At 37.7% G+C, this 26,526-nt stretch overlaps 2 protein-coding genes across 2 annotated transcripts; both read right to left on the bottom strand.

Annotated features, from left to right (window-relative positions):
* Positions 1-6,898: 6,898 nt before the first annotated feature.
* Positions 6,899-10,871, bottom strand: LOC130711175 (probable serine/threonine-protein kinase PBL19). Its single transcript, XM_057560677.1, has 4 exons — positions 10,097-10,871; positions 8,729-8,989; positions 8,149-8,271; positions 6,899-7,699 (listed from the first exon to the last, which is right to left on the bottom strand). The coding sequence occupies exons 1-4, from the start codon at positions 10,430-10,432 to the stop codon at positions 7,277-7,279; spliced, it is 1,143 nt and encodes a 380-aa protein (XP_057416660.1). The 5' UTR covers positions 10,433-10,871; the 3' UTR covers positions 6,899-7,276.
* Positions 10,872-14,890: 4,019 nt separating this feature from the next.
* On the bottom strand, positions 14,891-15,672 carry LOC130710186 (protein ALP1-like). The gene is made up of 2 exons (XM_057559367.1): positions 15,461-15,672; positions 14,891-15,379 (listed from the first exon to the last, which is right to left on the bottom strand). The coding sequence occupies exons 1-2, from the start codon at positions 15,561-15,563 to the stop codon at positions 14,928-14,930; spliced, it is 555 nt and encodes a 184-aa protein (XP_057415350.1). The 5' UTR covers positions 15,564-15,672; the 3' UTR covers positions 14,891-14,927.
* Between the last annotated feature and the right edge of the window lie 10,854 nt (positions 15,673-26,526).

Here is a 26,526-nt window from a genome sequence, read left to right as displayed (position 1 = left end):
GTTAACTGATCAATTTTATTACTCATACGGGTTAGGAAACAATCAGAGCTCTGGATTGCTTTGATAATGCAGACTTTATCATAGAAGAGAGTATATAAAGTGAGAGAAAAGAGAGTGGGAGAGTGAGAGGGGAAGCATTGCTTTATTTTTATTCAAGGATTAATTTGATGTTATTGGTTTTAGTTTGTGTACTAGTTTTGCCATTATGGAGGAAACTTATAAGTTCATTGTCACATAAACTGCCTATGCGGCAAAAAATAATAATGTTACTTACACACCTCTCATTTGAGGTGGAAGAGGTGGAATGAAGAGAGAGATAGGAAGAAAAGAAAAAGTAAGAGAGAGAAAGTATGAGATGTGATAAATGATAAGATGAGAGAGATAGAAACAAAAAGAAGTGGAAATGAAGTGTTTAAAAAATGAGGTGTGTATATATCATTACTCGGCAAATAAATGTGCCACAATCAATTAAGAAGTGGACTTGACGCCGAGGACGAATGTGATTGACACTTGCATGTGTTGAGTATCTACTTAGGAATTGACTCATTTAAAGTATGCATATCCTGTTAAAACAAAATAAGTATTTGTTTTTTTCCGATGAAGTAAGCGGGCTAAAGCGCTTGAGTAGACAAAAAAATATGACATGCCTTTACAATAAATAGTAGAAACATTGTTAAGCAAGATTCTGGTGGAACCTATTGACACTTGCAGTTTAGTTTAGAGTTAATAAATAAAACTATGGAAACTCCTGCAATTTTGACAACTATGAGCGGTAAAACTCTATATACTTAACGTAGTTACATTTACAAAGACTCAAATTCGAGAACTCTGTTTAAGTTAAAATAACTTCGTATTATAATCGAGTTAACTTCATTCAATGTTTTTCAACTGTACTGATCTTCCCAACGGTGTATTTCAAAAGTCACATGCCCACATTAAAATTACGGTGTGCATGACAACAAATGCTGTCATGTGAATGACGCATCCACCATGTTATTGTAATAAGTTTCCACACGATATTGTTAAGTTCAGCAATCACTAACATATTTTATTCATCATGAAGGTCAAAGTTGGTATGCCATAAACATATTTCAATTCTGATAGAGACTCGAATGCTAAATGGGGAATGGGCTTAGGTAAGCCCAAGATATGGAAAGTTTATGAGAGGAAGAGAGGGAAGGGTGCTGAGGTGTCCAAACCCACATGAGGAAAGAAGGAATTAGTTAGTAAGTTAGTATATAGTATGATGAGGTGTGGTGTGAGAACGCACTCTTGATTACATTTCTGTTATAGAGAGAGAAAGAGGTATCTTTCTTAGGGAGGTAGCCATTAGAGCTCCTTTGGGGTTGTTAGAGTTTTCTCTAGCAATACACTTATCTTTACTTCTGTAATTCTACTTCTACAATCAATATATAATTCAATTCCAGTCTATTCTACTCTATAATTCACTTTTCTGTTCCAAACATCCATCAATTGGTCCGACCTGCCGGATCTTCATTACGCCGGAGAATCAGTTTCCGTAGATGCCACCCAAGATGACTGATCGCATGGAAGCGTTGGAGACTCAAATGGGAACGGTGACTGTGACGCTGCAAGAGCTCGCACATCAGTTGTAGCAGCAGAACTTGGTTCTGACTGAACTGAGCAAGCAAATGGGGAAGAAGGTAGTACACGATCTCGATGGGGAAACTTCAACCGGAGATTCCAGCCTTGGGGAATCGCGACTCGCCGGGAAGAAGGTGAAGTTGCCAGTATTTGAAGGCGACGATCCAGTGGCTTGGATTACCAGAGCGGAGATTTACTTTGATGTGCAAGGCACTCCCGATGCACTCCGGGTGAAACTCGCTCGATTGAGTATGGAAGGATCGACGATTCACTGGTTCAACTTGCTGATGGAAACAGAAGATGAGCTTTCTTGGGAAAAGCTCAAGCGAGCGTTGATCGCACGCTATGGAGGGCGACGGTTGGAGAACCCCTTTGAGGAGTTGTCGACGTTGAGGCAACGAGGAAGCGTGGAGGAGTTTGTCGAGGCTTTCGAGCTTCTGTCTTCTCAGGTGGGAAGGTTACCAGAGGAGCAATTCATGAGTGGGCTGAAACCTGCGATCCGACGACGGGTGCGAACCTTGAATCCCAGTTCGAGGATGGAGATGATGAGGATCGCGAAGGATGTAGAAGATGAACTAAAGGAGGAAGACGATGAAGAAGGGAAGCGGGTGATAAGGAAAAACGGGTTCGAGCGTGCGGGTCGAAACGAATGGGCTGGGTCAGTTTCAAATAAGAGTGGGCTTTTCAGTAAAGATCTGACCCGTTACAAACCAAGCGGGTTCAACCAAACCCGATCCTTAAGCACACCTGGATCCCAAGTGAATTCGTCGTCCTCAATGAACTCGACGGCGAGAAAAAGCGACGGCGACCACCGTGCAGGTTCGTCGGAGCGGTGGTCAGGGGTCAGAAGCCTCCGAATGAAGGAAATTGAGGACAGAAGGATCAAGGGGATGTGCTTCAAGTGTGGAGGAAAATACCATCCCACTTTGCATAAGTGTCCCGAGCGTGCTATGCGAGTGTTGATCCTGGGAGATGGGGAAAGCATGGATGATGATGGAGAGATAGTAAGGCTGGAAGAAGAGGCTGAGGAGATCGAGGAAGAGGAAGTGGTAGAATGTAAAGTAATGGGAGTTTTGGGTTGTATGGGGGAGTACCAAACGTTGAAGCTGGTTGGGTTGGTGGACAATGTGGAGCTTCTTGTCCTCATAGACAGTGGGGCTAGCCATAACTTTATCTCTCCCAAGATAACTTCAGTTCTGGGCTTGACCATCACTCCAATTACCACTAGGAGCATTAAATTGGGAGATGGGCATAAGGTGCCAACCAGAGGCATCTGTCAGGGCATCAAGGCAAAATTGGGGAACATTGAGATCACCATTGATGCATTGGTCCTGGATTTGGGAGGTTTGGATTTGGTGCTTGGGGTATCCTGGCTTCGTACACTTGGGGAAGTAATCATGGATTGGAAACTCTTAACAATGCAATTTGTCCATAAAGAGAAAGTGGTCAAGTTACAGGGAATCAAGGGCAGAGACAGTTCCAGCAATCTTCATTCCTTCTTGAGTGACAATCAAGGAAGAGAACAACTGGAATGGTGGAGACCTCAACTACAATTGGTTGAAGCAACGAAAGAAAGCCATGAGGTTCCCCTGGAATTGAAGGGTGTATTGGCAGAATTTCAAGCAGTTTTCCAGAACAAGATTCAGTTGCCCCCTGTCAGGTCTAAGGTTCATCAAATTACCTTGAATCCTGAGCATGGGCCAGTCAATGTTAGGCCTTATAGGTACCCTCATCACCAAAAGGAAGAAATTGAGAAGCAAGTTACTGAACTCCTTGAGGCAGGTATCATCAGACCTAGCATGAGTGCTTTCTCAAGCCCTGTCATACTAGTCAAAAAGAAGGATCAAAGCTGGAGAATGTGTGTGGACTATAGAGCATTAAATAAGGCCACAATTCCAGATAAGTATCCTATCCCTATTGTTGATGAGTTGTTAGATGAACTGAATGGAGCAATCATGTTCTCCAAGATTGATTTAAAATCTGGATATCATCATATTAGAGTTCATGAGGCTGATATAGCCAAGACTGCATTCAGGACTCATAATGGTCACTATGAGTACCTTGTAATGCCTTTTGGCTTGATGAATGCCCCAGCCACTTTTCAAGCCATTATGAATGACATTTTTAGGCCCTACTTGAGGAAGTTTGTCTTAGTTTTCTTTGATGATATATTAATTTATAGTAGGAGCTTGCTGGAACACCAAAAGCATTTGAAACTTGTCCTGACAAGGCTGCTATCTAACTGTTTTGTAGCTAATCAATCAAAGTGCAAGTTTGGCTGTGCACAAATAGATTATTTGGGGCATATTATATCTGGTGATGGAGTGTCAGTAGACCCTGAGAAGGTCCAGTGCATTGTGGACTGGCCAGAACCTAAGAATGTGAAGGGACTAAGGGGATTTCTGGGTTTAACTGGCTATTATAGGAAATTTGTCAAGAATTATGGGAAGTTGGCAAAACCTCTAACAGAATTGACCAAGAAAGATAATTTCCATTGGGGTGAAGAGGCAAGGCAAGCTTTCCACAACTTGAAAACTGTCATGACAAGCTCTCCAGTTCTAGCACTTCCAGATTTTAACAAGCCTTTTGAAGTTGAATGTGATGCAGCTGGCAGAGGCATCGGGGCAGTTCTAATGCAACAGAGACAACCTATAGCTTATTTCAGCAAGGCATTGTCTCAGGGAAATTTGGCCAAATCAGTCTATGAAAAAGAACTAATGGCCTTAGTTCTTAGTATACAGCACTGGAGACATTACTTGCTTGGCAAGTCTTTCATTGTGTATACTGACCACAAGAGCCTTAAGCATTTCTTGCAGCAGAAGATATCTTCTCCTGACCAACAGTGCTGGCTGGCCAAGCTCTTGGGTTACCAGTTTGAGGTAAAATATAAGCCTGGCCAGGAAAACAAGGCTGCTGATGCCCTTTCTAGATGCTATGATGAGGGTGAGTTTGCTAGCTTGGTTTCTTTTCCTTTGTGGGAAGACAGGAAGAAACTCCTAGAGGAAATTGCGTCTGATGACTACATCAAGAAACTGTTACAAGAAGTCCAGCAAGATCCCCAAGCCAAGCCTGGTTTTACTGTCAAACAAGGGGTGCTCTTATATCAAGGCAGGCTAGTCTTATCACCTACATCCCCATCAATTCCATGGTTGCTGGAAGAATACCATAGCTCACCTACTGGGGGTCATTCAGGGTTCTTAAGAACTTACAGGAGGCTGGCTGAAACCCTATATTGGGTAGGGATGCAGAAGACAGTAAGAGACTTTGTAAGGGCTTGTGATATTTGCCAGAGGCAAAAGTACAGTGCCATGTCTCCAGGAGGGTTACTTCAACCCCTACCAATTCCCAATGCTGTGTCGGAAGACCTCTCCTTAGACTTCATCACTGGTTTACCCAAGTCTAAGGGTTATGAAGCTATCTTGGTGGTGGTTGATAGGCTTTCTAAATACAGCCATTTCATCTTGCTCAAACATCCCTACACTGCAAAGTCCATTGCTGAAGTTTTTGCCAGGGAAATAGTGAGGCTTCATGGCATTCCTAACACTATCATCAGTGACAGAGACCCAATCTTTGTGAGTCATTTCTGGACTGAATTGTTCAAGCTGCAGGGGACCAAGTTGAAAATGAGCTCCTCTTATCACCCTGAAACTGATGGCCAGACAGAGGTTATAAATAGGTGCCTAGAGAGCTATTTGAGGTGCTTTGCTTCTGAACATCCTAGGACTTGGTCTTTGTGGGTTCCTTGGGCTGAGTTTTGGTACAACTCTACTTTCCATTGCTCAATTGGTCAAACTCCTTTTGAGGTGGTCTATGGCAGAAAAGCACCACCCATTATCAGGTTCTTGGCTAATGAAACAAAGGTAGCAGTTGTTGCTTTGGAGTTAAGTGAGAGGGATGAGGCTTTAAAGCAACTCAGGGCACATCTACAAAGGGCTCAGGAGCAGATGGTTAGCTATGCTAACAAGAAAAGAAGGGACTTGAGCTTTGACAAGGGAGAGTGGGTGTTCCTGAAACTCAGGCCCCATAGGCAGCAATCTGTGGTCAAGAGAATCAATCAGAAGTTGGCAGCTAGATTCTATGGTCCATTCCAAATTGAAGAACAGATTGGAGCTGTTGCCTATAAGCTGAAGCTTCCCCCGGAGTCCAAGATCCACCCAGTCTTCCATGTGTCTCTTTTAAAGAAGGCCATAGGAAGTTCTCAAGTTCAGGGAGAGTTACCAACAGAATTGGAAGTAGGAGAAGCTACTGACATTTATCCTGAAGTAATCTTAGGCACGAGAAGCATCAGACAAGGAGACAGAGAGGTTCCACAGAGTTTGGTCAAGTGGCAAAACAGTTCTGTGGATGATGTTACATGGGAAGACAATGAAGTCCTAGCAGGCCAATTCTCAAACTTCTGCCTTGAGGACAAGGCTGTTTCTAAGGGGGAGGGAGTTGATAGAGACTCGAATGCTAAATGGGGAATGGGCTTAGGTAAGCCCAAGATATGGAAAGTTTATGAGAGGAAGAGAGGGAAGGGTGCTGAGGTGTCCAAACCCACATGAGGAAAGAAGGAATTAGTTAGTAAGTTAGTATATAGTATGATGAGGTGTGGTGTGAGAACGCACTCTTGATTACATTTCTGTTATAGAGAGAGAAAGAGGTATCTTTCTTAGGGAGGTAGCCATTAGAGCTCCTTTGGGGTTGTTAGAGTTTTCTCTAGCAATACACTTATCTTTACTTCTGTAATTCTCCTTCTACAATCAATATATAATTCAATTCCAGTCTATTCTACTCTATAATTCACTTTTCTGTTCCAAACATCCATCAAATTCAAATAGCACACTCTTTTGTGGCCAACAAAATATTATGTTCATCTACATCCACCGAATCCCATAAGCTAATCAACTCGGACCAACATGAAAGTTAATAATAAAATTGTCACGATATAGCTTCACTGGTTAGGACTCTAATCCTCTAATGATAAAAGGTTGAAAAACTTGAGTTTAAAAATACTATTCAACTTGTTGCAACTGCACCATCAAATGTTTAGCTCGATTATAATACGAAGTTATTTTAACTTAAACAGAGTTCTCGAATTTGAGTCTCTGTAAATGTAACTACGTTAAGTATATAGAGTTTTACCGCTCATAGTTGTCAAAATTGCAGGAGTTTCCATAGTTTTATTTATTAACTCTAAACTAAACTGCAAGTGTCAATAGGTTCCACCAGAATCAGCGTCCACCCATCATTTTAGTTTTTTTAAAATAACTTTGCTAATCTTTTTCTAAACACTCTTATTAATACTATTCACTATCATCATATATAAACTTTACATTACGAACCAATGGGTGACAAAGTATACAAAGCACATGGTTTGGAACTAGGCCGAACTAATTAGAAAGTTCAAACTCCATAGGAAAAAATCCTCAAAACTTAACTCCCAAGGCAAGTTTGACCAGAACTGCTTCATGGTACATAGATGATCTATTCAACTCATGTTTAAGTGACAAGTTTCCTAGTTCTTGGCCCTCCAAAAAAACTCACCATGTTGTTTCATGTAGCATGTTTGAATCAGCTTATGTTTACTCATAATCAATTATGACACTTAGAAGTTATTCACACAACCTTCTCCTCAACATTGATTTGAGCTGACGGTAGAATGACTTTTCAAAACATACAAGTAGACCATCTATTTACCTTTTCTAACCAATTTAGACCGAGAGGACTCGCCAATATCTTGTGAAGTGTTTGATGTTTCTGAAAATTGCAATGCTTGCTTCAAGCTTTCCACAATCTGACTCATGGGTGGTCTATCTTCAGGGTTCTTCTTTAAGCAGCTATCTGCCAACTTGGCTATTTTGCGGGCGGCGCCAAGAGAATACTGGTTCCTGAGACGCGGATCCATGATCATGGTGAATCTGCTGCTGTCAGCAGGGTACAGTTTGACCCAATCTAGTAGCTTTTGCTCAGCGGTTGGACGGTTTCTTTCCAATGACCGTCTTCCGGTGAGGATCTCATAGAGTACAACACCAAAACTCCACATGTCACTCTGAACTTTGAGATGACCTGTTTCAATATACTCTGGCGCAGCGTATCCTTGTGTCCCAACTACCTGATAACAGAAACAATACATGGCGTAAACTCATAGTTCACAACTCAATGTTGTAAATGAAGAGAGTCAAAGTAATGCTGCTTAAATCAAAACTTCATAGATTAGCCTTGGTCAAATATCGGCTTTAGGAATGTTGCCTGATGATAGTGTATTTGTCTCCTCTAAAGTGAGAGGGTCCAGTTTAGAGGACAAAGTATAAGGATACAATCAATGGTTCAGATTGTAATTGAATACAAGCACATAGATAAGAAACTATTATGGAGTTAATAAAATCTCTCCAGTTTGATTTTTCAATCAACAGTTTATGATTCTCCACTTTATCTTATGTCTCGATTTAGAGAAGCCAAATCCATGATTGTATATGCGCAAAGCCTTATAATTAAACACTTATGGCTATGAAAGTGATATGAATTAGCACTTCAGAATGAACATCCACCATAAAAACGTACCGCAGTAGATACATGAGTGTGATCACCTTGTGGCCCTTCTCTAGCAAGACCGAAGTCTGAGAGCTTCGGGTGGAAATCCGCATCCAATAGAACGTTTGAACATTTAAAATCTCTGTAGATCACCTTCACAACATGATAATGGTAAGTTTATAATCACCTGTATCATACTCACTATAAGTTTGCATATCGTAGTGTGTATTTTTGTTAAAAAGTTCAGCGTGTTCCAATGCAGTTGAATGTGAAAGTAAGTAACTATTGAGATCCGTTGAGATAAAAGTACTTTTAAAACCATTCTAACTGGACTTCAAAAATATTAGCATTATGTATTATCACCAGTTCTACCATGAGTCCATGACAGAAACATTCAGCATGTGTGATAAAAGAATAGAAAGCTTAAGCAATTTTTAAAATCTGCCTCATATTAAGGAATGGTCCAACTCAAGGAGAATGACACAAACTGGAAACATACAAATATTGTTTATGAAGATTCCATTGGAAAGTGTCAAATAAAAAATGGCATCCACTTAACATGATTAGGCAACAAATCTCATATTTCTGAAACTATGAGCCTGAGAGGTACCTGAATCTCCAATTCCTCATGTAGATAAGCTAATCCTTGAGCAGCACCAAGCATGATCTCCAATCTTGTTTTCCAAGGCATGGTAGGCAAAGTTTTATTGAAAAGGTGGTGTTCCAAGCTCCTGTTGGGCATGTACTCATACACCAACAGCCTTTGGATCCCTCTTTCTCCATCTACAGAGCAGAATCCCAAAAGCTTTACCAAATTTGGGTGATTCACAATGCTGAGAAATTGAACTTCTGCAAGCCATTCTTTATGACCCTTTACATGAAAATAAAACATCCATAAGAATGCAGGTGCATTTGTAAAGACAATACAAGTATTTCTAATAATGCCAATGAATTTCATATGATTCTGCATCATTTAAGTCATGCTGACAAAATTATTTGATTCATGATGATCTTTTGGAATATAATGCAGGAAACTTTGACAAGTCCAGGTAATGGATTTTTCCTACCCAAATCCAGCTTATTTTCAGCAGAATGCTTTCACTGCAATGTCAGATTTTGTTAATGCACTCAACAACAATGTAGACGCAAATAAATTACTATATTTCTTATGCTTATTATTCATGTTTGGAAAACCTTCTACAATTGATTCTGCACCCAAAACCAATTCTGGGAAGAAGCTTCTGTCAGTAGCGTCTAGTGCCAGAATTGATTCTGAGAAAAGAGAAGCTGATCAAAACATGCTATAGGCAGAACTATTAAGCCTTGTTACCCCTTACAACATAATATGTTCAGTAACTATGTATCTCATTGAGTTCCTAAATGTTCTTTTCAACTTCTCAAAGTGCATGTTTGTTGAGAGATGCACAACCAGAAGAAAGACAACCACTACACCAGGTTAAAATAGAAGGTTAGCATAATGGAGGTTAAACAATCATATAGGTTCTAAGAACCACGGATCCCAATGAAGCAAATATTATATTTCCTTCACCAGATCACAATAATGGAGGATCAATAATCAAATACTACTAAAACTCATAGCCAGGACCAATAAAACCAATCATAGCACGTTTAGCCTGTACCAAATTGACATGGGTCCAAACCAATAGTACCTCTTGGTTCTTTCAATTATTAAAGAAAACAGAGGAAAATTAAACTATTGGAACAAAACAAACAATGTTTAACTAATCATACACGCACAAAATAAGCAAAAAGAGAATAGAAAAAAACTAAACTAGCGAATAAATCATGGATGCATATTCAGATTGCAGTCCGCGACCGCAATTGCAACCGCGATATAACGGGTTTTGAAGTCCCCCAATCGGCATCGCGACCGCAATTGCAGCTGCATCATCCTGCATTTGTCCGCAATTCCGCGACTTAGCGCAACCAAAATTTAAAACCCTGCATATTATTATACCTGGAAGCCTTGTGTGTTAAGCCTTTTGATGGCAACTACAATTGGATCACCACTTTCTCCATCTGGAGGCTTGATAGATCCTTTATACACACTCCCAAAACCCCCTTCTCCGATCTTCAACATTCTATTGAAACCATTTGTGGCATCTCTTAGCTCCTTCCAATCAAACACCCTGAAATTATGCTCTTTCTCTCTGTACAAGTCAGTCACACTCTTCACAGATGATACAGAGCCAGTGGAGTTTGCAGCCCGGTTCCCAGCAGGGTTCTTCTTCTTGCTCCGGTTCTGCAACTCTGGAGCAGATTTGCACTTCTCTTTGAAGAAGAAACACTTCATTTTCTGATCATCAAGTTATGATGCTGGAAAAAACTCAGGGGAAAAACAGAACAGAAACAGAATCAAAAAAGTGAGACCCAGATGGGAAAATTGGAACTTGTGGTGAATTATATATGAAGAAAACCAAAAGTATAAAGAGGAAATGAAGGGTGACAGTGATCACTAGGTGGGAAAAGATTAAGAGAGTGAGAGAAAACTTTTCCGTGAAGTGAAGGAAATTGAAGGGAAAATAAACAGAAATGGGAACAGAAAGAAGCTGGTGTGGAAGATAGAAAATATAGAAAATAACATGCGCGTTAGGAAGAGAGAGAGAAGAAGAAGATAAAGACAGGAGTAGAGAAGAATGGACCCTGTTGCGGTACGGATGTGACCAAGACCACGAAGACCTTTCAAACCTGCGAGTTAGAACAGAAACGAATAGGAATATGTTGTCAACATGTCATTCAATGCCATTAGGATCCAGCACACAAGAAAAAATTGGTTTTGCTTCCTTAACGTCTGCTTAAAACAATTAGACTATGTTTTGGTCAATAAAAGTATCAGTTTGGTCATTTTTTTGTGTGGATGTATAATATTGTTTTTTTTAATCGAAAAAAAACCCAAAACTACACCTAAAGCATCCTTGAAGATCAACGGGATAATCTGATCAGGAGATCTTCAAGAATTGTGAGCGCACACTAAGAAGAAGCACTCATCTCTGCAAGACAATCTGCAGAACCGTTAGCTTCCCGAGGGATATGTCTAAGTTGAATCTCCCAATCCGACCCAACGAATGTTGAACATCCGCAAAATCGTCAGCATGAACATGTCGCTCGTACCAACCATCCCTAAGCGTCTCCTCACACTCTACACAATCAATTTCACAAAGAACTTTCCTAACATTCATACTCCAAAGAAGCTCAAGGCTAAGCTTCAGGGCACGAATCTCAGCCAAAACAGGCACGTTGAACCAGTGTTATCCGACTCGGACCGGTGATCGACTCAGTCGAGGTACTGGGTCAATGAGTCAATGGTTCAACCACTGGGTTATTGGTTCGATTGCTTGACTCGGTTTATATTAAAAAATTATAATAATTTAAAATATAACCTTAGTATATCATATATATAAAATAATATGCATTCTTCCTAACAAGAAGTAAAGTGGTGTAGTGGAAATTTGGATTAGTTTTTCTCCCTCTAGATCCTGTGTTCAATTTAATATGCATTCTTCCTGTTTTTTAAATAACTCTTAATACTATAAGATTAACAGTTATAGAAAATTTATTTTAATAATAAGTAGATAAAAATATTTGTTAAAATATTATATACTATATTTAATTTATTATGAATTAATGTTTATTTAAAAAATAGCCCTGTGTTTTGAGCTTTTATTGATAAAGAACAAATTAAAATAAGGCCATGGAAACTATACGGGCCACTTGCAGAAAAACTGGCGTAAGCCCATACAGTGCACTATGTCATATTTTTTATTAAATCACATGAATCAAAGTGTGGGCCATGATGGAAACTAGACCCAACTAATAGCAACCCTAATATTAACCCTCATCTAGTCACATTCTTTGATCAAACAAAAATGCTGCGCAGCCAAACACCTTTCTTCACCACTCAGATTTTCCTTTTTACTTCTGCAGCTTCCAACAACATATCTGAGACGATTGATGTCGTGCGGTGGCGGAGGTGGAGCCACAATGGCCAGTGATGTTTTATAATAAAATCTTATTAAGTTTCATCTTCTCCACTTCTGTGATTTCTTCTTTCATGTTGTCTGTTGGAGACCGCTACTAATCATGCATTTTCTGTGCTGCATTTTAATGGAGATTTGAAAATTAGCATGTTCAAGACCTGATATAGCCTGTGATAAAAAAAACTTACCGGTCCAACCGTAGCTCCGGGTCACTGGTTTTTATGCCGACCCGGCCGGTTCAATCCGGTTCAACACGAGTTGATTGCAGCCCCGATCCGTTGCTCGACTCGAACCGGACAGGGGTCCGGTTCCCGGTTCAACCGGTCGAACCGGCCGGTTCGAGCCGAGTTTAATAACACTGCGTTGAACAGCATAGTAACCCCGATGTCAAGCTCCATTTGAGCCATGAACCACATCCCCCATCCCCATGAGATGAAGATTGTGTTTAAAAGAGCCATCAACTGAGAGAGAAACATAACTTGGAAGAGTCCAAGATCGACGCGAACCAACAACATCATCATGGGACTTATCCAAGGCCAACCAACGCAAATGATCTCCATGTTCTTGGCGATTCCAGTTGCACACAAAGTCCATTGTCCACTTATTCCCCCCTAAAACCATCACATTCCTCCACCTCCATAAACCCTAAAGGGCAGTCACGAAGAGGGAAGAATTAGGCCTCATGACTTGAGACCGGATCCATGTACGGTAATCAGGCTCCAGGAAACGAGGCCAAGCAAGAGCATTTAGGCGCTATCACACCTCCAAAGAATAAGGGCAGCTACGTAAACAATGAAGACAATCCTCCTCCATGTGGAAGCAGCGAGAGCAAGCTGCGGACGACGCAAGATGACAACAGAAGCTTGTGGAGGAATTGTTTGAGACCATTTCGAAGCTTTTGCGGTTTCCTTTTTTCTAAACATATAGGCCTCGTTTGGCACACTGTATAGTATAAGGCATGATAGTATAAGGCCTGATAGTATTAGGCCTGATAAAAATTTAATACTATACAGCGTTTGGTGAGACATTGTATAACCTGTCGTATTGTTTAACTTAATACAATCCTACGTTTGGTGAAGTGATGGATAATGATGGATGGTATAAAAAAATAAATATTTTTACAAAAATACCCTTTAATAAAAAAAATTAATTTATTGGATTAACTTTTGAGAAAATAAATAGAAAATTTTTTAGAAAAAGTTTATGGTATTCTACATAGCAATTTTTAGTACAAATTTTCAAAGTCATACCAAAAGTTTACGGTATAATATATAACATATTTTTGATGTCTAGCAAGGCTCATACCAAAACTTCAAATTAAACAACGTATAAATAAGAACTGTACATTTTTTAGTAAACCAAAAAAAAATTAGCCAAACATATAATTTCATTATAAAATATTAAGTTTTAATGGAAAGTAACATCAAGTAAAATCAAATTATAATAATAGAAAATGTGATCAAAATCCTTCAACTACTATTTGTAATTGTCATAACTTTTAACTGCATAATAAAATCTTGTAACTTCAAATTGCAGAGTGCCCTTAGTTATCTTCAAGTAAATCTCTCACAAATTGAACTCTGTGTTCGCCTTGGAAACCCCAAAATAAATGCACCAATGGGAGGTTTTGCATAAGCAAACGACTAGCCTTGTTGCGCTCCTTAGGTGTGAGATCTTCCAATTTCATCAACTCATCAGCAATTCCCCTTGAATCATTATAAAAGTCTTTCACCACTTTCACACCTTCAGCCATGCACTTGACACTTTCAGCCATTTGTCCCATCCTATCTGCAGACTTTCCAACAACTTCCACTAGCTGGTCAGCAAACTTGTCCATGCTAGTGGCAATTGCATCTTCTCTTCTTAACCTTTTTCTTGTCCTGCGACCTTCAGAAGGATTAATTTTCTCCTTAACTTTATTTTGATTAGTGGACATTGTTTGAGTGACATCTTGAATATCGTCATCACTTAATCCAATAGTTTCCTCCATATGTTCATCAGTAATATTGTTCGCACGTGTGTTTGTTTCTTTGTCCAAGTCCTCAACAACATCACCTGGATCTTCTGCACCTTTTCCATTGGCACGATCTTTCCCAAAACTTACCACCAACCGATCAAAATGAGGAAACACTTTGTTCCTGTAATTCTTCACAATGTTATCTTTCTGCATGCAAGAAACAATAAAAATAGCCACATCAACTATTTAATATAGAAAAAATAAACAAAACATTCAATAAACAAATTTCAACAATTGGATAACCTTGTTAGCTTGAATGTAGGAATTCCAAACATCATCGCTATCAACAAGAATTTTCTTGTTCACTTCATCCCATCCAAAATCACTTGTATTCAGCATGTCATATAATTCCTTATACTCATTTTTAAGCCTCTTAACAATGGATTCAATATGCGGTTTCACCTTTAAGCCTGCTGTAGGGAACTTGGCTTCTAATTTTTGCTCCAACCATTTAAAAGTACCACTTTTAAATTGCCAGCGTCACACCTTTTGTTATTAGCTACAACCTCTTCCAAGTAATCCAATAACGCATTAAACTCCTCATCACTCCAAGCCCTACGCTCTACTTTAACTTTTGCAGCTTGTTGTGTAACTTCAGATGTCATGCCTATACAAATAATATAATTCAAAATACAACTGTAAAAAGTAGCAATAAAAAACTATAGAAAATTTTATATGTAGTCCATAGCAAGTTGAATGAAAATACCATAAAAAAATTCCAAATTCAATGAAAACATCATCATTACAAGGTGTAACAAACAAACTCAAAAGACACAAAATCACTAAAAGTTGCCTCAATGATTAACCCAATCATTATACATTTCATTTGCCAAAGCGTCTCTCCATGCAGTCCAAGCTGCACTTGGTTCAATAGTTTCAATGTTGTCATGTGCTTGTTCATCTACCTCTTCAATGATAGGCATGTTCTCCAACTCAGTTTCTAATGGATCTATGGACATTTCTCTCATAATAAAATTGTGCAATAAGCAACAAGGAATAATTATTCGGTTATGAGTTTTAACGGGATAGTAACTAGGACTTCTAAGAATTGCCCAACGCATCTTCAGCAATCCAAATGTTCTTTCTATCACATTTCTAGCTTGATCATGTCGCTTGTTGAACAGTTCTCTGGGATTTGTTGGAACACGTCTATTTCTCCACTCACTAAGATGGTATCGACTTCCTTTATAAGAGGCAAGAAACCCTTCTCCATTTGTATACCCACCATCTACCAAGTAGTAGTTTCCTATTTCAAGAACAAATAGATTAAATATTTAATTTTATTTTATTAAAATTTTGAATTTGAATGCAGTTTTTATATTATTACCTGTAGGAACCTTAAGACCATTTCTTCTATTAATTGCGTCACGCAACACCCTAGCATCTGAAGCTGAACCCTCCCAACCTGGTAGCACATATATAAATTGCATGTCTCGTGAGCATACTCCTAAGACATTTGTTGCAATTTCACCTTTCCGACTTCTATATCTTTGTTTATCAACCTCAGAGACATTAATATGAATATAGGTTCCATCTAGTGCCCCCAGACAACCCTAAAATACATAAGCAAACTCCTTTTAAAAATGTTAAATCTTGTTATATAGGTAGAAAGCATATGATAATTAATGAGAAAAAATTCTCTAATATAATTCATACCTTAAACCATTTCCATCTATTGTCAATGCAATCCTCAGGAATCGGATCTGGTGTTTTAAGTAAATTCTTTTGCAACTTTAAGACAGAACTTAACACTAAATTGAAGTATCTACTAACAGTTTCCCCAGATCTTTGGAATTTAAATTTTATGACACGGTTTTTAGCATGGTGAGCCAATATGTGTAGAAACATCGCAACTTGTTCTTTTATTGGCACTAACCCATCTTCCTTTAGCCTACCCTCAACTTGTAGAAGAGAACACAACACACGAAATGTGTTGGTATCCATCCGTAGCTGTTCCACACAAGTAACATCATCATTTATTAGCCTACTCATGAATGACACTCTTGATTCTTCTCTTACCCTTGGTATTGTATGTCTCTCTTGGAGCCTCTCATATTGCCTTTTAGCCACCTGACATAATTGTAGGTATGATAGAATACATACAATCGTCTTCTCCAAAAAAGCTTGTTCCATTATCAAGCAAGTTGACAAGGCATTGAGAAGCTCACTTATACTATTAAGCCACTCATTAGGGTCATTTAACCACTGATTTGGATCAGAACCTTTATTAGGATCCATTTCACCTAAAATTTAAAAAAAATTAAAAATTATCTAAAAAGCTATATACAGAAACAATTTTGATTCTATACAAGTCGTTCAATAGGGTCATACTTTAATCAATATATAGAAACAAATTTTTATCATACTTGTCAAAGTAATTTATAGATTTGAACTACAAATACTTTAATTCAGAAATAATTTAACAATCTAAATCGCAACTTAGGCTTTTATAAGAAAAAAACATATATTAAATTTTCTCATGCCACACCTCCCTAAACACAACTAATCAAAACAAATAGGATAGCAGAGTTAACTTTTAACTGTTAAACTTAACTGATTAAAATTTTCTAATAAAGCAAAGAGTTAACTGATTAAAATTTCTTATTAACCTTTCTGTCTTCTGAGTGGACAACACAAGCAACTACAAACTCTTAATTTTGTTCTAAGTATATTTTGGTAAAAACATAACACAATATAAAAACAATTGCAGTGACACAGTACAAAAAACAAGCATATACTTCAAAACACTTGCAAAAACATAACACCCCACACAAGACACAAAAGCCTCCAATAAAACATATCACCCCCCCCCCCAATCACGCACAAACCACCCATCTCACACCAATTGACAACCCAAACAAAAACTAGTAAACTCAACATACCAGTAAAACCAACTAACTTAGATTTTTTGAGGTAGATTTGTACAGCGGACACTTTCTCTTTTCATTTTAATCTTACTTTTAGTGAAGTAGTTATGCACAGAAAGATTGTAACATGTTTTATTCAAATTTCAATGAATTGATATTGTCAAGTTTTAGGCCAAAAGTACTATAGATATAACAGACGCAAATTTCAATGAATTATCCTTACTAAATTGATAAAATAAACTGCATAAACACACAAACCCCACCTGCATAAACACAGCACAGATCACATAAACTGATTTAAGCCAGACAATTCTAATCACCATACACCCACAAAGATTCACCTCTATCAAGACAATATCAACCACATATGAATTGGACATAGGAACCCCACTGCCCCCTCGAAGAACAGAGCATCACAACATATGAATTTTACCCAATAAAATCCCACACAAAGAAACTACTCAAACAATTTTCAATATAAGAAAATTAGCAATTTTCATAACAAGGATGATGTAAACGATGAAAGAAAACAGAAGAGATGATAAGGTGAGAAATTGTAAAATAGCCATGGAGAAAAATAACTTACTTGATAATGGAGGAGAAAGAAGAGGAAGAAGATGAATCAAGTCGTCAAAGAGGGGAAGCTAGAAGAGGAACGTCGATGGAGAACATGATGAGCGATTACAAGATGAATGGGGCTAGGGTAGGGTTGGAATATTTTTAAGTAGCTAATACATCAAAACTTATCAGGCCTTATCCTCCCTTTAGATGATGGATTAAATTATCCATCATTTTGATGTATTAGAAGGATTGATGGATAAAATAATCCAATACGATGTAAGCACCAGACACTTGATAAGCCCATAACGTCTTGTATTAGCTTATACAATCAGGCATAATACACCAAATGAGCCCATAGGTTTTTGGTCTGCTCTTCATCCAGAGTTGTGGGGGATTTTAGTGGGCTTAAGTTTGCTTTGGCATAGAGGATTCCAATTTTCAAAAGGTAATCATTGAATCAACTTTCTCTTATTGAGTTATGCATGTGGGTCTCATCCATGTGCTTCTTTTGTTGCCTAGCTTCGTTATCTTATTGCTGTAATTTCGCATTTGATTTGGGACATGTTTTTTAAGAGGTCAATATGACAATATTGTTGTAGATACACTTGCTAAATTTGGATTAGATTTCAACATGTCATTGCCTATTTTTATGTGCTCCCTAGTTTTTGTTCAATTCTGGTGTTGGCTTCGGTGGTACACTTAAAAACTGTCACACCGTGGTTCAGTTCATTTACAACCATTGGATATATTAATTTTAAATTAAAAGGTTGAGATTAAAGTTAATAAAAATCTAAATTTACCAAAACATCCTTGAATCTATTTCCAATCAACAACCCCCTCCTCTCTCTTCTGGGCTCTCTCTCTACTTGTGTTTCTATCTCTCTCTCTCTCTCTCTCTTCCTCAAGGATCAGAAACACCACCGGTTTGATGCCAGAAATTGAAAAGGAAAGGAAGAGATAAAAGAGGAAGGCAGTTAATGGGAAAGGTGGAGGAGGGAAGCATAGAAAGGTTGCATGTTCACTTCTTCAGATTATTAGAGCCATCATTTTTTGTTGTTGCTGTTTTGTTTCCTAGGTTATGACTTAAAGCTGTATATTCACTCCTTGATGCCAGGTGGTAAGGCAGAGAGAAAATTAAAATGCCGAGGTTGGAAATGGAGGGGGGGGGGGTGGAGCTTGTTAAGAAGTTAAAGGGCTTTGTAAACAAGACTGGAGGTAATTATTCAAAATTAAGAACTAGTGGTCATGGTAAAAATCACAAGAGAAACTCTGGATTTTCAGGTGAATTCAAGCTATCCAATCTAGTGAATATGGGCGGGTTCTGGATTATATGTGGCAGAGCACATTAAGGTTTTGGATGGAGCGGTTGTAACTACGAAGGGGAAAGGATAAAGGAAAAAGAATGGAATTTTTATAAGAACTAGGGGTATTTATGTCTTCACAGTAAAATAATTGAACTGCACCATGGTGGTTCATTTTGTAATTGACCCACGGAAGCCATCGTCTTAACACAGTCAAACGTCCGACAGCTGCCACGTGGTGAAGTGGAGGAGGACCAAGCCGCTGCACGGGGAGATTTTTCACAAAACAATTTAAAATTATATTTAAACTAATTATTATATCTGAAATATTGTAACACTATTATATTTAAAATATTTGTGGTAAAATTATATTTGAACTAGTTCTGATATATTTATAATCTATCTATATATATATATATATATATGTAAAGCTTTTTTTTTTTGAAAACGAAAGGTATATTATTAATAAGAGCCTAAGCCAAAATGAGCTATAGGCAAGAACCAAGTACAAACTGAATCTGATAAGACTAAAGTATGAAAATACATCTTGAGCTGTGCTAAAAACCTTCCACTAACCCACAGAATGACGAAACGAAACCCCAAGAGAGAGCCTCATTAAAACCTTACTTGGAAAAACCCAGTGGGATAAAAATCAAGCAAGGAAAAAGAGTACCACAATCTTGGGGAAGTCAATCTGCACTAACAAGAAAACATGTAACACAGCTTAGTCCCTGGACACATTAAATCGTTAAAGCACGGCAAGTCCGCAACGGCACCAAATTAACGTCAATAAACAGCAACATAATTTCGTACATCAACAGCAAATACAGCGAGTCCAGCAAACATCAACATCAACAGCAACAACCAACGATCCAAACGACTCCACAAGCCTTCCTGCCTGCTCCAGGTAGGCGTTCCGACCCCAGTAGTACTGCGTTAAAATCTCCACCAAGGAAAACTAATCCACCATGCCCCAGAATATGTGCTGTCAACGCATCAAAGCATACTCGTTGTTCCTGAGCCGTATGAGGACCATATATATTGCCAACTAACACACTGTTTTCAAAATTTGGAATTTTTACAGACAATAGAATAAAACATGTGTCCGTAGCCACTATCTGAACCTGTAATGAAATATCACGCTACAAGCACATCAAACCGCTCGATATTCCCACTGAATGGACTTCAACATGTCTCATTTGCATACTTTGAGTCCAAGAATCAATTGTACGCTGTCGTTGCTCATTCACTTTGGTTTCTTGCAAAAACAAGAGTTCTGGTTTCAGTTGCAATACTGTTTTTTTCACCACTTCTCTTTTGGTCGATCCGCCTAGACCTCGAACATTCCAGGTTAGCCATGATCCTGACATGTCAGTTTAGATGAGAATGATTTTGTCGAATTTGAGCCTCTAAGCCTCGAAGCATCAGCGCTTCCGAGCCTCTCGGTTTCAAACCCAACTGTTTTCCAAGTAACCAAGTTCTCTGAGCCCGTGTCGACACTCCATCCTCCCCTTGCATTGGTTCTAAATAATCCGCTGGTAAAGGTTTAGGTTTATTCTTGCTGCCTTTTGGACGCCCACGCTGCGAACGTTTTTTAGAGGAATTTGTTTTTGGTGATTGTTCCAATCCCGGCGACACAGAAACAGGTGAAGTTTCACAACCGGGGGAGCTTGCAGGTTGGATTCGATTCTGAACTGGTGTCATATGAAGGGATTCATCACGCATGAGAGAAGAAGTAGAAACTTTCTTTCTAACTATCTGATTAGGCGTCGTATGAACGAACTCGCTGCGATTTTCATGTTGCTTCAGAGAAATTGAACTTGAAACGGGACCCACTAGGCTCAAAAACGAATTTTGATTATTAACTTGTGGTGGCAAACACGTCCTAGTCCATGGAAGCTGATTATTTGGTCGTGGGTCCCTGCAATCAAAATTAAAAGGCCAAGGATAATTGTTATTTTGAAACAAATCTTTGGAATTAAAGGAAAAACCTGTAACTGAATATCTCTTCTCCTGATTTTGAATTTTTTTATCCATGATTTGTTTTTCTTTGCTCAATATTCCATCAGCTTTTAAATTCTCCATCCATCCCTCAATCTCCTCCAAAGAATAGCCTGCATCAATGATATCACGTAACTGTTCCTTTTGTTCCTCCACAGAATTGAATGCAGCCATTAACGACAACGAATTTGAATTTGATTTTGGCCCAAAAGATTCATTCTTCTCCGGCTGGTTGTTCTTCACGGCCTCCTCCTCTGGTGAGATACCGTCGTCGCCTTGCACCGCTACAATTCTTGCGTCTCCGCCGCTCCTCAAACCCTCCAAACCGCCATCCCTGTAAATTTTATCTACTTCGTCAGGATCAATAGTTGTTGCCGAACCAAGATCCTTGTTATCATCTTCTTGGGCTTCATCTTCCTGTACCTCATCATCTGCTTCAACCTTCTCCTCTTCAAAATTATACACCTTTACCGGAGTGGACGGCATATCCTCAACTACGCCATAGTCATGTGCTTCCACATCCTTCTCAACCAGGATTATACAGGATGTGCCCCCAACATCAACAATCAATCGTGAAACAATGTAAAAGTGGATGGTTCATGCGAACTAACACTCGAGCGAAATCCGCGCGATGTCGTAGCACAGTTGGAGTGTCGGCTAAAACGAACGTTCCTAACTTGTTTCCTATTGCAGCGAAAAAAGCTTCGTTCCATAAGCCCAACGGAACTTGCCATAAGCGAATCCAGACAAAGTGCGACGTGCCGAACGTGAACACAGAACATGGTTTTACATCCGTAAGCAACTGTTCCAGGAAGAAAGCACATTCTGTGATAGTGTTGTCCATCTCTTCCTTATTTTCAAACTCCAATATCACTTCACTAGCTCCAAGCGGGATTAATCTGAAATTGAACAAGCCAATTTGACTAAACTCCTCCTGTAGAATCTCAACTGGCTTAAGTGAAAGTGTGCGAGCCTGAGCACACCTTTGAACCCACGTTTCATCCATGTCTGTTGCAAGAAATTGTAATTGACTTGATTCTTTTTTCCCAGAAGGCCAATCTGTTTCATGTTGTTTCTGAGCTACAACATCTTGGTTATTCGCTATATTTTCCTCCTTCAATTTCCAGCCACGAATTTCATATTGATACTTCCCTGGCGGCGGAACTCTATCAGTTTGAAAAGTTCTTTGGAATCTCGCTTTTTGAACTACCAAATAGTTTCCTTCAAGTCTCAGTCCATTGAACTTACAGATTGCTGCTCTGGCTTCATCATCACAAGTAAATCGAACAAATCCGAATCGAAAGCGATGATGGGGTTTCTTTTTTTGCTGAATAAAAACCTCACGTAGTCTTCCTGCTTTCGCAAATATTGCTCTCAATTTTGCATGAGTAATCCTATCTCCCAATCCATCAACAAAAATTGAAAAGGATCCTGGTAGCAGATTTAAACGTTGCTGGTTATTTCCTTGGCTTTGGGAACGTCGAAACTGGTACCGTAGTGAAGCAGATTTGGAGCCTTCCCCTTGGATATGCGCCGGTGAGATCTGCCTTTGCTGAACACGACCACCATGTTGCTCCTGACGCACTCCCGGCTGATCACGATGCTCTCCCGGCACCTTGGTTGGTCTCTTGAAACGTCTGCCATCTTGCCTTTGCCACTGCCTGGAAATTTGTTCTCCCCGGGATCGTTGATCACGATCATGGCCGGTTGTCTGCCATGGCCGAAACCACCATGGTGGAGGTTGCCAACCAGAGCTTCTCTCTCTACTCATGCATAAACGTCTGCCACACTCTTTTCCTAACATTTTCTTATTCCATATATATATGTAAAGCTCACTTGAGCTTTTGCATTAAACTCATTAGCAAAGAGTATTAAATGCATTAAACCATATACTTCTCAAATTAAAAACTAAAAAAAATTATTGTCAATATTAAAAATTAATTTTGTTAAAAAAAACTGAAATTTTCTTTAGTTTTGCATTTGACAAATATTGAAAATTAAAATTAGTTAATACTAAAATAATATTTTTAATAAATAATGTAGATAAATAGTTTTAAAATTAAAAAGCGCCGTTAAAATGAATTTAAAGTTAACTATAGCATATATGTGCATTATTGAAAAAATATCTAATAATAATTTTGATCTATGATACATTAGTAAAAATTACTTATCCATGAGAGGGTTGTTCTCATGAATCATTTGCTATTAATAATATTCATCTTTTGTTGTAAAAAAAAATTACTTAAGGAAGCATAATAGAGAAAAATAATAATGGTCAAAGTTGAATAAATGTTTGTTGTGAGAGACATATCCATTTAATGTGATCGTAGAACCTCGAGAGATTATAAGTCTCTTGGCTATCGGCTTTGAGAAAACATTCGGAAACCAAATAAGTTAAATAAATTTAAATTCGCTTGATAATATTTTAAGCTATTTATGTTATCACTTATCATAATTCTAAAATTTAAAATTAATTTATTCTTCTTGACCTTGACAAGTCACAACAAATGACTTTCTTGGTAAAAAGTTGGATTGGGCGAGCCCCCCACACCCTAGAGGAACTTGCCCAGGGACGAACAAGACCTAAAAGAGAGGAACTCGCTAGGGGCGAGAGAAATGACTTAGGAGATTAGGGACCCCCTTAGGGCAAGCGCCAGGGGCGGTTGATGTATGTAAGGGAGTTGGGTCGAGTGAGGTACGACCCAACAAGCCCCATTAGTGGCAAAGTTAGGGTTTCATGTAACCTCTATAAAAGGGGACTTTATGATCATTGCAAAGTTTATTCTAAAGGATTAGGCTATTACTAGACTCATGCTTTACTAGGGTTTGAGGCTTATACCATTCTTGAGTGTTCATTTCCAGAACAAAAGTATAAAAAAGAGTAAAATACACTCACCCCCTCAAGGTTTGCAAGAATGACACTCCACCCCATTCTTTTTTAAAATCTACAATTCACCCCATTTTTTATAAAAGCAAAATTTAGTGACGAAAACAAATTCGTCACTAATAAAAAATAATTACTAATTAGTTAAAATTTAAATAAATTTAATGCATATACACTATCATACATTAATTTATGAAAATAATTTTACTGAATTAAATTTAAAAAACCATCAACTCTGTATGTTAAGTCCACGTCTTATCTATCTCCAAATCATATTTCTCATCACAAACGGCCACCACCAAGCCTTTGCTCCCTTTAACACGGCGACCACCGTCCCATAATGTGAAACCCCGTGGCACCACCATGCCTAAAAGTTTTGTTGCGACCTAAACCCCAGAACGTGAATCGCACATCCCCAAAGCCACTTGTTCAACTACTTCTTGTGAACTTCACCCCTTTAAGTTGTGAACGAACGCTCTGTTGGTTTAAGATGTTGTTGGATTTTGTTAAAAACGGTGCTCCACTGCATCGTTGGGTTCTAATAACCTCTGATCCACTTCATATTTCTTAATTTTGTTTCTCTATTTTCTTCATCAATTTGTGTTGTTTTCTGGGTCTACAATCCAATTTTGAAAATTGGAGGTGTAAAGAGATTATTTTGATTAAAATTAAATTATTACCAAATATAAAAACACAAGCATGTTTCACTATGCTCGAGATATGGTTTGTCAACCGGTCAGGTGTGCTATTGCATAATTTGCATTGTGAATTTACGGAAGAAGAACGCGATTGAGAGAATGAGGAGGAAATTTATTGGATTATATTGAAAATATTTTTTGAAATTATTGATTAACAATTTAAATAATAACTAAATATTAATGAAGAATATTTTTCGTCACTAAATTTGCCTCCATATAAAATGGGGTGGAGTGTAGATTTTAGATAAGAATGGGGTGGAGTGTAATTATAACAAACCTTGAGGGAGGTGAGTGTACTTTACTCTATAAAAAATGATACTAAAATTTATTTCATGACACTAGCACTTAACATTTTTTTACGTAATTTAAATATTTCAAATTAACTTAATAATTTTTCATAAATGTTTTTATTTCTAAAAATCATTTCTATGCTAATAATTAAATATCAATAATAAAATTTGAGTAATATTAATTATTTATACAAAAAAATCTAATAATATTTATTGAAATGTCTTAACACAGTTTATTTACAATTATAATTAAAAAATATTTTTTTATTTATTTAAACTATAATAATTTATATATAATGTTAAAAAATATTGTAAGTAAACCCGTGCAACGCACGGGTATAATATCTAGTGCTTACCTATTTTCTGCTTAGGACATAGCTAATTAATATTTAACCATTTATTCTTGAATATCATATATATATTACAGCTGCGAACAAAATAGATTTCAAATGAGAACTTAAGCTATAAGAAATATCTTGAACTAACACTGCTAACATATAAACATAATTTTTTGCCATGACAATTCAATTCCAAAAATTAAATAGCTATCTGTTTCATCATTTGTTCCACCATTCGAATCACATTTTCAAAAAATCAACAATTATATATATATATATATATATATATCACATATATCACATCTCTTTGAAAAATGTTGCCAGCACATATAAACATATCCCAATTTCGAGCAGTGAGCAACCATATCCTAAAAACAAAAATAACATTATAAACAATACTATAAATGATCAATAATATACATTATAGCTTTCTAGTTTGAAAATAGACAACTAACCAACTTGATGAATTTAATGCTTATTTCATTCCTTCAAAAATGCATTATAATATAAACAACAAATTAAAATTGTCAAGAATATAACATACTCATGTTTATTTTTTTATGAAATTTAAGAATATTGAGAAAAATAGAAATCGGGGTTTACCTTATTAATTAATTATAGAGTATCAACAAACTCATTGTAAACAACATTTTTGGTCGATTAGATACCTTTCCTTCTTCATCTAAGCTTAAAATCTTCAAATTAAACCCTTCTTCTTTTTTACTCTAGACACAACCACATATAGCTGGTCATGCGTAAAAACTAGTTTAGGAAGAAAGAGACCAACATTCGATAAAGACTGTCTCTGACTTTTATTTATGGTCATCGCAAAAACATAGATATATTGAAAATTGTCTCCTCTCGAACTTAAATGGAAATTTTGGATCAAAAAGAACTAAACTCATTTTGGGAATAAATAATTTATCACCAACATTTGTTCTTGTTGTCACAGTGGCAACAATAACATTTTTGCCCAATCAGTTGACTATAAGCTTGTACCATTACACAATCTTGATGATTGATCAATATTTCTCAATAGCATAATATGTACCTTAGCTTTCAACTTCAAGCTATGATTAGGAACACCAGAACATTTAATGTCATTTAAGAATTCAGTTATAAACCATTCACTTCTTATATCAGAATCTGCATCCGAAGGACATGACGAATCAGAACTAAGGTACTCAGTTTCATCACCTAGAATTGTTGAGAGTAAAATTCGTAAATCATATGCACAACATCCAAAGTGGGGCACAAGATTGCTCTTTCTTCCAAAAATTTGAAGTTTTGTTCATATATTGTTGATGTCAGAATAAGTATAATTAATCAATTCAAGTAATGAGTCCTCAGACTCTTGAATAAGTAATTCTTCTGGAATTGTTACATCATATTCCCCCCATACGCATTAGAGTCATTGCATCCATCTCCAATATTAAGAATCCATTTAGCAAAT

This window comes from Lotus japonicus, chromosome 4 (assembly GCF_012489685.1).
Source record: "Lotus japonicus ecotype B-129 chromosome 4, LjGifu_v1.2".
Taxonomy (NCBI): domain Eukaryota; kingdom Viridiplantae; phylum Streptophyta; class Magnoliopsida; order Fabales; family Fabaceae; genus Lotus; species Lotus japonicus.
This window is presented reverse-complemented; position numbering and strand designations above follow the sequence as displayed.

Coding starts and splice junctions, on each gene's coding strand:
- LOC130711175 (XM_057560677.1), bottom strand. CDS start 10,432: ATGAAGTGTTTCTTCTTCAAAGAGAAGTGCAAATCTGCTCCAGAGTTG. Junction 8,990..10,096: donor TTAACACACAAGGCTTCCAG/GTATAATAATAT, acceptor TTTCATGTAAAG/GGTCATAAAGAATGGCTTGC. Junction 7,700..8,148: donor ACACTCATGTATCTACTGCG/GTACGTTTTTAT, acceptor TTCTGTTATCAG/GTAGTTGGGACACAAGGATA.
- LOC130710186 (XM_057559367.1), bottom strand. CDS start 15,563: ATGCAATTTATATATGTGCTACCAGGTTGGGAGGGTTCAGCTTCAGAT. Junction 15,380..15,460: donor TGGTCTTAAGGTTCCTACAG/GTAATAATATAA, acceptor TTCTTGAAATAG/GAAACTACTACTTGGTAGAT.